This window comes from Nannospalax galili, unplaced genomic scaffold (assembly GCF_000622305.1).
Source record: "Nannospalax galili isolate Female #2095 unplaced genomic scaffold, S.galili_v1.0 scaffold136, whole genome shotgun sequence".
NCBI lineage: Eukaryota > Metazoa > Chordata > Mammalia > Rodentia > Spalacidae > Nannospalax > Nannospalax galili.
In genome coordinates, this window is record NW_008340872.1 from 3,158,159 (window position 1) to 3,172,075 (window position 13,917).

General features: G+C 42.0%; 1 protein-coding gene across 3 annotated transcripts in view; it reads left to right on the top strand.

Annotated features, from left to right (window-relative positions):
* Positions 1-13,917, top strand: part of Tmem50b (transmembrane protein 50B) — a 57,167-nt gene that overhangs the window by 26,801 nt on the left and 16,449 nt on the right. For all 3 annotated transcript variants that reach the window (XM_008835960.3, XM_008835961.3, XM_029564893.1), the window contains 3 exons: positions 6,504-6,643; positions 9,619-9,731; positions 11,948-12,015. In XM_008835960.3, the coding sequence (XP_008834182.1) occupies positions 6,545-6,643; positions 9,619-9,731; positions 11,948-12,015 (280 nt within the window). In that variant the 5' untranslated portion in view covers positions 6,504-6,544. The remainder of the gene's footprint in view (positions 1-6,503; positions 6,644-9,618; positions 9,732-11,947; positions 12,016-13,917) is intronic.

A 13,917-nucleotide genomic window follows, 5' to 3' on the forward strand; every position in this document is an offset into this window, starting at 1 on the left:
CTAGGAGAGTTAGCCGGTGGTGCAGGCCCAGGGAAGCAGAGAGAGGTGAGGGCGGGGCCAGGACCAGAAGCGGTGCTCCTGGAGCCCAAGAAAGGGACAGAGTTGGTCTGGGTCAGAAGGATCAGGAAGCAGTATTGGTTCCCCAGGTGTCTGGGGCCCCAAGACTAGGAATGATGCAGGGACCAAACTAGGAGTATAGAACGGCGGGAGGGATGGAAGGGTGAATGTGGCTTAGGGAGTCCTGGCGAGGAGAGCTGCGCTATAGACTTACCCCAAGACGTCCCGGCGCGGAGAGCTGTGCTATAGACTTACCCCAAGAGGCCTGAGGATAGTCAACTTTGCATATTTTATTTATTGTTAAATCTAACAAATTCCGATCTAGACCCAGTTCAGTTGTCCTTCCTCTGCCAAGCTTTGTCTTCCTGGCAGACAGCGTCCAGCACATCCCATGTTTCTGTTACAGCGCTTTGTTTTTAAAATCAGTGATTTTGGATCTCTGTTATACTACATATGCATTATTTGTTGTTCTTACACCACCTACTCTAACTAGACTCTGCATTCGCAGTCTTCATCATTTTCAAATGCTCGGTGCCTATTAAAAGTAGCATGTAACAACTAGTGAAGAAAAGGACGATAAACATGTCATTACAGATAGTAGTTTTTGTTTGTTTGGCTTTTTTTTTTTTTTTTTCAATAAAGACAGAATCTCACTCCGTAGACCTGAAATGTTTTAGAGTACTGTGCTTAAATGACTCCTGTCTCTATTGGATAAGGTGGTGCATGGCTGAAACCCCAGCACTTGGGAGGCTGAGGCAGGCAGATTGCCATGAGTTTGAGACCAGCCTGGGCTATATAATGAATTAAAATACAAAAATTTAAAAGTTACATATTTGAATCAGATAATGTTATTTGGGATCCATGCATATGAAAACTATTCAGACCATGACTTTTGTTAAAGTATTTTTTCTAATTGCCTTTTGCAAGGGTTTTTTTTGTTTGTTTGTTTTTCATTCTAGGCTGAGTTTTTAGTTGAATCACTTGAGGTCCCGTAGGAAGAACTTGTATTTTGTTTTGTAGCATTGCCTCTCAGTATTAGGAACAGTCGCTAACATACTATGAGACATCAGATCAGTGTGTTGGTCAGATTTCCATCATCATGGCGAAATACCTGAGATGATCAGCTTAAAAGAAGTAAGGTTTATTTTGGTGTTGCCTTGGGCCTGTGGCAGAACAGTAGTACATGGTTGGAGTATGTGGTGGAGAGAAGGGTACTCACCTCATGGTAGTGGGGAACTGAGAGAGAGACAGGAAGGGATTGAGTCCTTGGTCAGGGCACACCTCTGATGACTGACTTTCCCACTAAGTGCTGCCTCTTAAACAGTCTTTCCCCTTCAGTAGAGCCAAGGCTGGGGACCAGGCCTTGGCCATAGAGCCTTTGAGAGACATTCAAGAGCCAAACTATAGCAATGAAAATGTTTGAACACTTGAGTAATTTTTAAAACAAATTGGCACCATGGTGAGTTTTATGGAAGAACATATCAATAATTTCCTTGACTTCAAAAAATCTTTTGTGTTTATGAAAAAAAACCTTTTATATTTATGAAAAGTAGTTACAGACTTACATTCTGTAGGAGGTTTCTTGAAAGGTCAGAAGAATCAGGTAATTCACTGTGTTAGTCACAACTTCTTTAAACTATTTGTGTTTTTTTTTTTTTTTTCGGTCTTTTTGAGACAGGGTCTCCCTGTATCCCCAGCTGGCCTGGAACTCACTATGTAGACCAGGCTGGCTTTGAACTCACAGAGATCTGCCTGCCTCTGCCTTCCAGTGCTGGGATTAAAGGCGTGTACCACCACGCCCAGCTAAAACTTTTTTTTTAATTAAAAATTTTTTTGAAAAATTATTTATGTGTATGAGTGTTATGCCTGCATATATGTTTTAAGTGCCATGTGGGTGCTAGGAATTGAGCCTGGGTCCTCTGCAAGAGCAGTCAGTGCTTTTAACTGCTGAGCCATCTCTCCAGCCCCAAAACTTTGTATTTTAAAAACAAAATTCTTAGGGCCAGGCATTGCTGCTCACACCTTTAATCCCAGTACTCCAGAGGCAGAGGCAGGTGGATCTCTGAGCGAGAAGGCCAGCCTGGTCTACATAGTGAGTTACAGAACAACAGGGGCTACAGGGAGACCTTGTCTCAAACAAAGATTTTGTTTTTTCACTTAATACTAGCCTTTATTATTTTCTCAAGCCATTAAATGTTTTCAAGAGTAGATTGTATGGACGAAAGTATTTTACTGAACATTTGCTGTTACTGGACATTTTTCTTTTTGGTCTTTTTGACCACGCCTGGCAGGACATTAAGATTTTTTAATTTTATTTTATATTATTTTTATTTTATGTATATACATTGTATTGCCTGTGTGTAGGTAAGTGCACCCGTGTCGTGCAATGCCCGTGGAGGACAGAAGAGGCTGTCGGATCCCCTGGAACTGGAGTTACAGACAGTTGTTAGCTGCCATGTGGGTGCTGGGATTTGAACCCTGGTCTTCTGCAAGAACAATCAGTGTTCTTAACCGCTGAGCCATCTGTCCAGCCCCCTAAGATTTTTTAAAAAAATATTTTATTTTTATTTTATGTGTATGTGTGTATTGTCTGCATGTGGGTGAGTGCACCTGTGTCATGCAGTGCCTGAGGAGGACAGAAGAGGCTGTCGGATCCCCTGGAACTGGAGTTACAGACAGTTGTTAGCTGCCATGTGGGTGCTGGGATTCGAACCTGGGTCTTCTGCAAGAACAGTCAGTGTTCTTAACTGCTGAGCCATCTCTCCAGCCCCCAGACATTAAGATTTTAAGTACTGTTTGCTTTCAATAAGTGTTAATAACTCTTTCTTCCTAATCTCTTACATTAAATACTATGTATATTTCTGCTTTTAAGGCAAGAAGCCAAGGGTTGGTATTGTCAGCTTCCAGTGAATCAAGAGTGTGTCTTGATAAAAGTAGGTGTATCCTGTGGTAAACATTAGTAATCATGCCATCATGAAGGTCATCCTCCCAGCTGAGAGTTATTGATAGATACTTCAGCATTTTCCCATCCCAAATGCTCCCCTGTGATGCCCAGGCTTTTGGTGTTCTAGACCTTTTCTCCTGAAGTTCTTGTGTTCGTTTCTCTATTACACTCAGTGAAACTCAGACTCCTTAGTGAGCTCCATATTAACCCTTATTGGGACCTGGCACTTTACCTGTCTTTCTCCAACTTGATTCAAGCACCTTGTTCATTTACTTTCTTGTCCCAGTTTCTCTGGTACCAGTTACTTCTTCCTGGTTAAGACCCAGGGTTCTGGATATAATTTGCTGTTGTTGCTCCACATCTCTTGCTTGTCCTCAGTCTCATCATCTTAATTTCATTTACTTTCATGTTCTTTTGTCCTAACCCTTCTCTGACCCACATAATTTAAGGCCCAGCAAGGAGGAGATCTCAGTTATTTCATACATCAGTGTGGAAATAGCTGTGTATTTTCTGCTTATAGAGCTGTTTGTGAGATTATGTGGGAAATGAGTTTTATGATGTACCTACTTTAGGAAATGAATTTCACTTTGTTTTAACCTTCAGGCATTACTTCACGTTGTTAGTAACCTTCCTTATTTGTGACTTTTCACCAGTTAATATTTAATCCCTTACATTAACAATCCACTGGCATGTCTATGGGATATCTTGATCAGATATACTAGTTTGCTTTCTTTCATATCACGTAGTTAAGGTGCTGACTGGTCACCTTGATACTATGGAAACTTGGTTTTGTGCTTGATTAGGGTGTGTCTGGAAATCCCAGTGTTTGCTAATTCCCTGAGTGGTGACACAGCTGGAGAATGCTCCCCTGCAGTGGGCACCTGGGAGAGCCTTGGTTCTTTAGCCATCCAGCTAGTTTTCTCTGCAGAGTTCCTCGACATTTCCATACACCTGGTGTTCAGGAGTTTTAGTGTTTGATTCTCTGTGACTTACTCTTCTCTGACATTTCCCCTCTGAATTTTCCAGCTGACCTGATGTCTCAAGCCAGTGAAGTGGTGGCTCTTGGCTTGAGCTTCAGCCATGCTGTAACATGTACTCCCTGGACTGAGTTCCTGGAGAGCAAGAGAGCGTAGAAAACTGGGTCCCCTTCATTGTGTTTTCTTGTGCATAAGTCAGATTGCCTTCAGATTCTGCCTACTTTTCAAAAAGTATATCCTGCCAGGCATGCTGGTACATACCTTTAATCCCAGCGCTCAGGAGGCAGAGGCAGGCAGATTCCTGTGAGACTGAGGTCAGCCTGGTCAACATAGTGACTTCCAGGCCAGAGGGGGCTGCAGGGAAACCCTGTCTCCAAAACCAAAAAAAAAAAAAAAAAAAAAACCAAACAAAAACATCTCCTCGTTTTAAAATAGCGCCTCCCCCACCTTTTTAAAAGAAGTTATGGTTCTGAATCACCTGTTTACAATCCCATAGTATGCTAGGCTCAGCAGGTTTTTATTCACACTTTCTCCCATCGTCTACTGTTGAGTTATAGACGAGATCTGGCCCATTCAGGGTGGGATGGCTGTTATTGTTGAGTTATAGATTACCCTCAAAATTTGGGGGCTTTGAGAGCCTTTTTTATACTTCCTGGGTTCTGTGGTTAGGAATGTGGAAAGGGCACAGCCAAGATGATGTGTCTGTGCTGCATGTGCCTGGCACCTTACCTGGGGAGGCTCAAAGCTTAGGGTGCTGTAGCTAGGACAGCAGTCACTAGATGTGTCTTTGCTCACACAGCTGGCTGGTCTTTCTGCTGTAGACTGGGAGGCTGCTGGAACCCGTTTCCTCACAGCTGGTAGCTTTGAATATTTTACTGAGGGCATTGTTGGCTGTGAGCTGACGAAGTTACATAGTATTCCTTCCTTCATTTTGGTTGACCAGACTTTATTGTTGCCGCAAATAAAAGGGTGGCAGAAGTTACAAAGCAGTTTCCTCTATTTTGGCCAACCAGGCCTCACTGCTGACTGCAGGTCCAGGGTAGGACATCACCCTTCCTCTGGGTGAGAAGCAGCAAAGAATTTACAGATTTTTTACATTTTTGTCTTGTGGTGCTGGTGATCAAACCTAGAACCTCCTGCTTGCCTCTTACCTACCACACGCTGCTGCCCTAGCACCCATACTGAGGGTGTTAAAATTATAGTGTCCATTTAAAAGTCGGTACCGCCCCCTTGTGTGTAGACAAAGTTCTATATACATCTCAGCGGGTACTTTTTTTTGTGTGTGTGTGTTTTTGAAACTGGGAGACCCTGTAGCCATAGCTGACCTGGAACTAGAGATCCACCTGCCTCAGCTCCTGAGTGCTGGGATTAAAGCCCAGCTCAGTGGGTACTTCTTAAAGTACTGGTTTTTTACATTATAGTAGAATAAGATTAAGTAAATTTAAGATTAAGATGAAGTTTTTAAAAAATGTTTATTGGGGCTGGAGAGATGGCTCAGCAGTTAAGAGCACTGACTGCTCTTGCAGAGAACCTGGGTTCGATTCCCAACACCCACATGGTGGCTACGAACCATCCTTAACTCCAGTTTCAGGGGAATCTGAATCTTCTTCTGACCTCCGTGGAGTTGCACGACACAGGTGCATTCACATGCATGCAGGCAATACACTCGTACACATAAAATAAAATAATAAATAAAAATTTTAAAAAGTTTATTATTTTTATTTTATGTGTATGAGTGTATTGCCTATATGTATGTGTGTTCATGTATGTGTGTCATGCAGTGCTTGAGGAAGTCAGAAGAGGGTGTCAGATTCTCCTGAAACTGGAGTTTTGAAGGTTGTCAGTCATCATGTGCATGTTGGGAATCAAACTTGGGTCCCCTGAAAGAGCAGCCAGTGCTTCTAACTGTGGAGCCATCTCTCCAGCTCCAAGATTAAAGTTTTAAGAAAAGAATGAGATATTTTACCTTTTTTCCTCCCCTCTTCTTTTTTTTTGAGACAGTGTCTCCTTGTTGGTCTAGAACTCACTATGTAGACCAGGCTGGCCTCAATTTCACAGAGATCTACCTGCCTCTGCCTCCCCAGTGCTGGGATTAAAAGGTGTTTGCCACCATACCCATGCTCCCAACCCCTGGTCCTTTTTTTTTTTTTTTTTTTTTTGAGACCAGGTCTCACTTTGTAGCCCTGGCTGGCCTGTGACTCATTATGTACTTTAGGCTGGCTTTGAATACTAAAAGATTCTCCTACCTCTGCCTCCCAGGTGCTAGGATTAAAGGCATGTACTAGCATACATCATACTTATTATACTTATTAAAAGCCTTACCTGGGGCAGCAGAGATGGCTCAGAGGTTGAGAACACTTGCTGCTCCTCCTAGAGGACCCGAGTTCAGTTTCTAGCACCCATGTTGGTGGCTCACAAGTACCTATAGATCCGTTACCAGGGGATCCAGTGCCCTTTTCTGCCCCCCCCCCCCCGCTGCCCACTGGCCACATACACATTGATAAAATTTGTCTTTTGGTTTGCAGGAAACATTATTTAATGAAAAATCTATGCTTACGGAGTGAAAATGGCAGGCTTCCTAGACAATTTCCGGTGGCCAGAATGTGAATGTATTGACTGGAGTGAGAGAAGAAATGCTGTGGCCTCTGTGGTCGCAGGCATATTGGTGAGTGAACCCTGTGGTGCCCATTTCCGATTCATCATTTGCCTTGGGAATGAGTGTCTAGTTCTCTTGACTGTGAACACCCTTCAGAGTTACGTTATCTCACTGCTGTTTAGTATAAGTAATTATCTGGATTGTAGATACTGTATTCATAACATGGTATGCATGAGTTTTGTCTTCATTTTTGAGGTAAGACTATTATGTAGTCCAGGCTGGCCTTAAACTTTGGATCCTCCTGCCTCTATTTCCCAAATACTGAGATTACAGGTACTTGACACTATTAGGTTAAACACCCTACCAACTGAGCTATATCCCTAGCCCAACGTTGGTGAATTTGACTTTGTAAATTTTTTTCAGTTCCAGTATTAATTCTTTTTTCTTTTCTTTTTGTGACAGGGTCTCCCTGTAGCCCCAGGTGGCCTGGAAGTTACTATATAGACCAGGTTGGCCTTGAACTCAGAGATCCACCTACCTATGCCTCCCATATGCTGGGATTAAAGGCATGAGCAACCACGCCCAGCTAGCAACCACGCCCAGCTAGTGATACATTTATTATGGGCAGCAGCTGTGTATTGTTTTGTTTTGTTTGTTTTGTTTTGTTTTGTTTTGTTTTGTTGAGACAGGTTTTCCCAGTAGCCCCAGCTAACCTGGAACTCCTTAGACCTCCATCTCACAGGTCACAGAGTTCCCCAGGTATTGGGATTAAAGGCTCATGCCATCATGCCTGGCCTGCCCTTATTTGGGGGGGGGGGGGGGCTCTTTTTGAGACAGGGACTTCCTGTAGCCTCAGCTGGCCTAGAACTTGCTATGTAGACCAGGCTGGCCTTGAACTCACAGAGACTTGTCTGCCTCTGCCTCCCAAGTGCTGGGACTAAAGACGTGTGCTACCACATCCGGTATCCTTTTTTTGAGACAAGATCTCACTTTAGCCCTGACTGGTATAGAACTCAGCACAAAGCTTGGGTTGACCTTGAACTGGAAGCAATCCTCCCTAGTGCTAGGGTTATAGTTATGAGCCATCATGTCTAGTTTTTTTTTTCTTTTTGTTAGACATTTTTAACACATTTTTATTTATTTTGTGTATGTATATGGGTGTGTGTGTGTGCATATGGAGGTCAGAGGACAACTTTCGGAAGTTGATTCTCTCCTTCCATCATTTGGGTCCCAGGGATCAAACTTAGGTTATCACATTTAGAAGCAGGCACTTTACCAGCTGAGACATGTTGCTGGCCCTATTTTTTTGTGTGCTTGCGTGCGTGTGCGCTTGCGTGAGTGAGTGCGTGTGTGTTGAGACAAGATTTTGTGTATTCTAGATTGGCTTTAAACTTCCTATGTAGCCAAGGATGACCTTGAACTTCTGATCCTACTGTCTCCACCTCCTGAGTGCTGGGGTGACAGGCATGCACTACCATGGATTAGGCAGTGCTAAGGGTTAGACAAAGGCCTGATGCATGGTAGGCAAGCAATCTACCCACTGAGATACATTCCCAGCTCTCTCTTCCCTTTTCATCATCCTTTTTTGCTAAAATGCTCTTTGTGTTTATTAATATTTAGGGAAAAGGCAGGATAGGCCTCAAATAACATTGGTGATCTGTTGCTTTTCTTTTTTATTAATTTTCAGGTTTATCAGTTATTTCACTTCATAAAACAGTTTGGAAGCTTTTCATAGACATTTTAAAGTAAATTGTGAACTATCATAAATATTAAGATTATGTAATTATTCTGTCAGTTTCGAAAAGAGTTCTCACACCTGTATTTAAGTTGACTGGGAAATTCTTTAGCGCCTTTTCTACTTTCAGTCTGTTCATCTTGGTTGACATGGAAACTACATTTTATACACTCATGATCAGTCAGTCACACAGTACTCAAATTACGTAAATAGCTAAAACAATATCAGCTTTCTGGTTTTGGAGATGTGGTTTTAGGTAAGCAAACAGCTCATTTGTGCGACGTTCACTGGGCTTTTTGCCATTGTTGTTTGTTTTGTTTTTTCAGGTAGGGTGTCACTATGTAGACCAAGCTGGACTCACAGAGATCCACCTGCCTCTGCCTCCTGAGTGCTGAAATTAAAGGTGAGTGCCACCATGCCTGACCTGCTTGGAGATATTCAGAGAGAAAAAAAACCTGTCAGATACTCAGAGTTCTCTGTATTATTCAATTAAGGGGAGCTGTTGCTGTGGGTAATGTTGCTGGATTGAAGCAGGAAATAAAGTTCCCAAGGAACTTTGGAATCTTACTCAGATTTGAAAGACATGTTCATCTCTTCTGTTATGAAGAACAAATAAACAAAGGTTCTTTTAGTTTAAGGAATTTTTAAAAGATAATTTATTAATACTGCCAAGACAGAAAAAATGTTGTAACTCTTAAGTTACCGCTGACTGTAAGATTCAGCCTGCTATTAAGATATTAAAATGGGAAAAAGTATAGTTTTTGGGACTGACAAATATGTTAATTTATCAGTTTATTAAATGCAAGATAAAAAAACGTGTGAATGTGTCTGTGTGTCTGTGTGCCTGTGTGTGTGTGTGACAGAGAGAGAGAGAGAGAGAGAGAGAGAGAGAGAGAGAGAGAGAGAGTGCCACATGTGTGCAGTAGCTTTTGGGGCTGTGTCCCTGGAGCTGGAGTTATAGGCAGTTGTGAGCAGGCTGATGTGGGTGCTGGGAGCTGAACTCATTCCAGAAGAGCAGCAAGTTGTCTTAACCAATGAGCTCTCTCTTTAGCCTTAAACAAAGGATTTTTTTGGTCTTTTTGAGACACGGACTCTCTGTAGCCCCAGCTGGCTTAGAATTCAGTATGTAGACCAGGCTGACCTTGACCTCACAGAGATCTGCCTGTCTCTGCCTTATTTTTATGTTCTAATGTCCAAAACATAAAAGTAGAAGTATTTTGTTTCATATGTGATGGGAGGGTGCTTATTAAAGAGCAAGTGCTTTTCTAAGCAAGAGTTTAATATTCCTGCCATTGTGGGCTCTATAAAGTTTTTTACAGGTTGGTGGATAATGATTGATGCAGCAGTGGTTTATCCTAAGCCTGAGCAGTTGAACCATGCTTTTCACACGTGTGGTGTGTTCTCCACGTTGGCTTTCTTCATGTAAGTATGGAGGAAATTCTTAATTCAGGATTGTTTTTGGAAAAAAATAGTTTTCTATAATGTTTAATGATTTTTTGAATGACTGAATTTCATTGATGGATTTTTTTAACATGATGAATTTGTTTTCCTTTTAATATTCTTTTTTTTTTAAAATTCATTATTACTGTGTATGTATATATATGTGCACATGACACGGTGTGTGTGTGGTGGTCAGAAGACAACTTTATGGAGTTGGTTGTCCTTCCATCTTCATGTGGGTTCCAGGGATTGAACTTAGGGAGCTGGGCTTGCCCAGCAAGCACCTTTATCTGCTGAGCCATCTCATCTTGACTGTTTAAAATTTTCTCTCTTTTTTTAAAAAATATTTTATTTATTATTTTTATTTTATGTGTGTGTATATTGCCTGCATGTAGGTAAGTGAACCCATGTCGTGCAGTGTCCACAGAGGACAGAAGAGGCTGTTGGATCCCCTGGAACTGGAGTTACAGACAGTTGTTAGGTTCCATGTGGGTGCTGGGATTCGAACCTGGGTCTTCTGCAAGAATAGTCAAGTGTTTTTAACCTCTGCACTATCTCTCCAGATCCCCCAAATTATTTCTTTTATAGCTAAGAATGAATGTTGAATTTAGTCAAATTTTCTAGCAGGAGTAAAGATTACCATGGACTTTTTCAGTCCGTGTATTTGATAAACTAAACTGGTGAATTAACATATTTGTTAGTTCCAAAAGTATACTTTTTCCCATTTTAATGTTTTAACAGCAGGCTGAATCTTACAGTCAGTGGTATCTTAGCCCTAGATTTAAATCTTGGTAGAATTAAAAAATATCAGTCCATCTTATAATAAAGTCAATAACATCTTAGATTTTATGGACTATATATTTCGGTAGAGGATAGGGTTGGCCTCAAATGGAATTAGTCTGGCTTTTTTTTCTTTTAATTAAATCATTTTAAGGTTTATAAAATATTCCAATTCACAAAATATTTAGAAGTTTTTCATGGATGTCTTTGTCTTTTTGAGACAGGGTATCCCCGTAGCCCCAGTTGGCCTGGAACTCACAGAGATCCTCTTGCCTCTGCCTCTCAAGTGCTGGGATTAAAGATGTGCGCCACCATGCCCAATTTATGGATGTCTTTTAACAATTAAAAAAATATTACACATTAAGATTATATAATTTGCTGGACACAGTGGCACATGCCTTTAATCCCAGCACTTGGGAGGCAGAGGCAGGCAGATCTCTGTGAGTTCAAGGCCAGCCTGGTCTACATAGTGAGTCCCAGGACAGCTGGGGCTACAGGGAGACCCTATCTCAAAAAGACCAAAAAAAAAAAAAAAAAAAAAGTAATTTTCTTATGCTGTCAGGAATTTTAAAGAAAGGTTATATTATGAACAGCAAAACTGTAGCATCCATTCAGGCTACTAAGAACAGGCAGTTCTTTTTGTTGGTTAACACACCTTGCTCTCACAGAATAAAAGAAGCTCAGCATAGTAGGCTTGTTATATGTCGACTAATTTTCAGGGTTTAAGAAGTGATCAGAGAAAGTTTCTTCCCAGCACCTACATGGCAGCTAACAGCTGCCCTTAACTCCAGTCCCAGGGGATCCAACAGCCTCTTCTGACCTCTGCAGGCATTGCACGACACGGGTGCACTTACCTACATGCAGGCAATACACACATACACATAAAATAAAATAAAAAAGAAGTGATCAGAGAAAATTTCTTAACTTTTGTCATGAAGTTTTTCTCCCCTGTATCGGGGATTTGAACCCAGGGCTGCTGTGTGCTAGCAAGCACTCTACCAACTGAGTTAGACCCCCAGCAAAAATTCACTTGACTCTTAAAATGAAGTTGTTCTTTCTCTGTCTCTCTTCCTTTTTCTCTTTCCCTGTCTCTTTCTCTTACTAGCATGTAGAAAGCATGTACTTTGACAGTAAACAATACCCCAGCTCCTCTTTAATGAAAACCTTAAAATGGAATAATTAACATTGAGTCATTTATGTATAAATGAATAAAATAGGTAAGGAAATGAAAAAATAGTTGCTTTTTCATAGTCTCTGGGACAAGTGATAATCTCTTAAGTGTGTTTTCTAGATGTACTTTAGGGGAAAACTAATGTATTATTTCTACCCACTAGGATTTCTGTTTAATTAAAAGACTTAGCTATTTAAATACTGGCTTTAGTGAGGAAAGCTCATTGGCTGATTTTGTATCATTCTAGGATAAATGCTGTATCCAACGCCCAGGTGAGGGGTGACAGCTATGAGAGCGGCTGCTTAGGAAGAACAGGTAAAGGCACTTGGAACTTTAATGGATGTTGGCAGAATAAGAAGTGATCAGTAGTAAAATGAAACCTCCTTGTGATCCTGTATTCAGATCTGAGAATATGAATATAAATATATATCTAAAATTATTTATTTATTTATTTTATGTGTATGAGTGTTTTGCCTGCGTGTGTATAAGTGCACCCATGTCATGCAATGCTTGTAGAGGCCATAAGAGGGCATCACATTGCCTGGAACTGGAGTTATGGTTGGTAGTTAGCTGCCATGTGAATGCTGGGAACTGAACCCAGGTCTTCTATAAGAGTAACCGGTGCTCTTAACCGCTGTGCCACCTTTCCAGCCACAAGGGCATTTTTCTTTCTTTTTTTTTTTTTTCTCACTATGTAGACCAGGCTGGCCTTGAACTCACAGAGATCTGCCTGCCTCTACCTCCTGAGTGCTGGGATTAAAGGCATGCGCTACTGCGGGGGGTCTGCCCCAAGGTCCCTCCCCGGAGGGATCTGCCGTGATAAGGGTCAGGGAAAGGTGAGTGCGCTGTTTCACCAGCCCTCCTCACCGAGGACAATCAGACACGACAGGGAGTCTTGTCAAGCAGGAACTTGTTTATTGCAGGTGTCACAGAGCTTATATAGGCAAAAACTGCAGTCTGGAAATCCCCTCGGAAACCCCCTCCCCCGAACACACCCAATCAGCTTAAAGGTCAACCTGCCACATGGGCAGGGTCCCATAGGCATCAACGATGATCACATGCTGAACACGCGCCGCCCAGGGGTGCGGAAGGACCGGCATCCAATCTGATGATCTTCAGGACTTCAGGACAAGTCAGGCCATGCCTTGCTTACTTCCTCTCGGCGCCATTTTTGCAGGGCCATCTAGGTCCCCACACACTACCATCCCTGGCAAAGCAGTGGTCTTAAGCCCTCAGTTTTAGATGAAGGAGCTAAGGCATGGAGAATATGAATTGACTTGTCCAAGTGTAGCTCTTACCACTTAAAGAAGCTCTTATGGTGAGTATTATAAAGTTCCACAACTGATCAAAATGCATACAGTGAGTGACTGTGAGATGTCTAGCTCCAATTGATACATCTAAAATGCAACCCCTACATCTAAGGCTCAGGGAGAGGGCAGAAAGTTTTCAAGAGCCAGAGGAACAGGAATCCTGCTGCTAGATAATAAATTCTAGAAATGATAGGGAGGCTGTACCCACAAAATCTCCATATAATATGCTTGCATTATGACCTGCATTATGACAGAACCAGTTGACATGCCGATGTGAATGGGGGAAATGACACCAGGCCCCACCTGTAGATGAAGAGATAGACAATCAGTGTATGCTGAGGGAGGGAGAATTAGTGTTCTCCAGGGCCAACTCCCTGAGAGGGCATCTGACCCTAAGTGGTCAACCCTAAACATGCACACATGAGCACCACTAGACTCACTGCACATATGTGTGTGTGTGTGTGTGTGTGTGTGTGTGTGTATATATATATATATACCAGTTTTTCTCTTTTTTTTTTTTTTTTAGACAGGTTCTCCCTGTAGCCCAACTGTCCTGGAACTCACTATGTAGACCAAGCTGGCCTCGAACTCACAAAGGTCCGCTTGCCTCTGCCTCCCAAGTGTTGGGATTAAAGGTGTGCACCACCATCCCGGCCATATATGTGTATTTTTAAATGTGTGTATGTATATGTAACAATAGTAATTGAAGAGGTCAAGAAATTGAAAGGGAGTAGGGAACACATGGGAGGAATGGAGGGGAAGTGGGAGGGATAGAAATGATGTAAATACAGTATTCATGTGTGAAATTCTCAAAAAATAAAAATTAAGTTAAAGAAAAGGCTTCTCCAAAGTCACAGAATTGTGTGGAGCTAGCATTGCACACTGGTGGTCTGCCTCCAGCACCCAG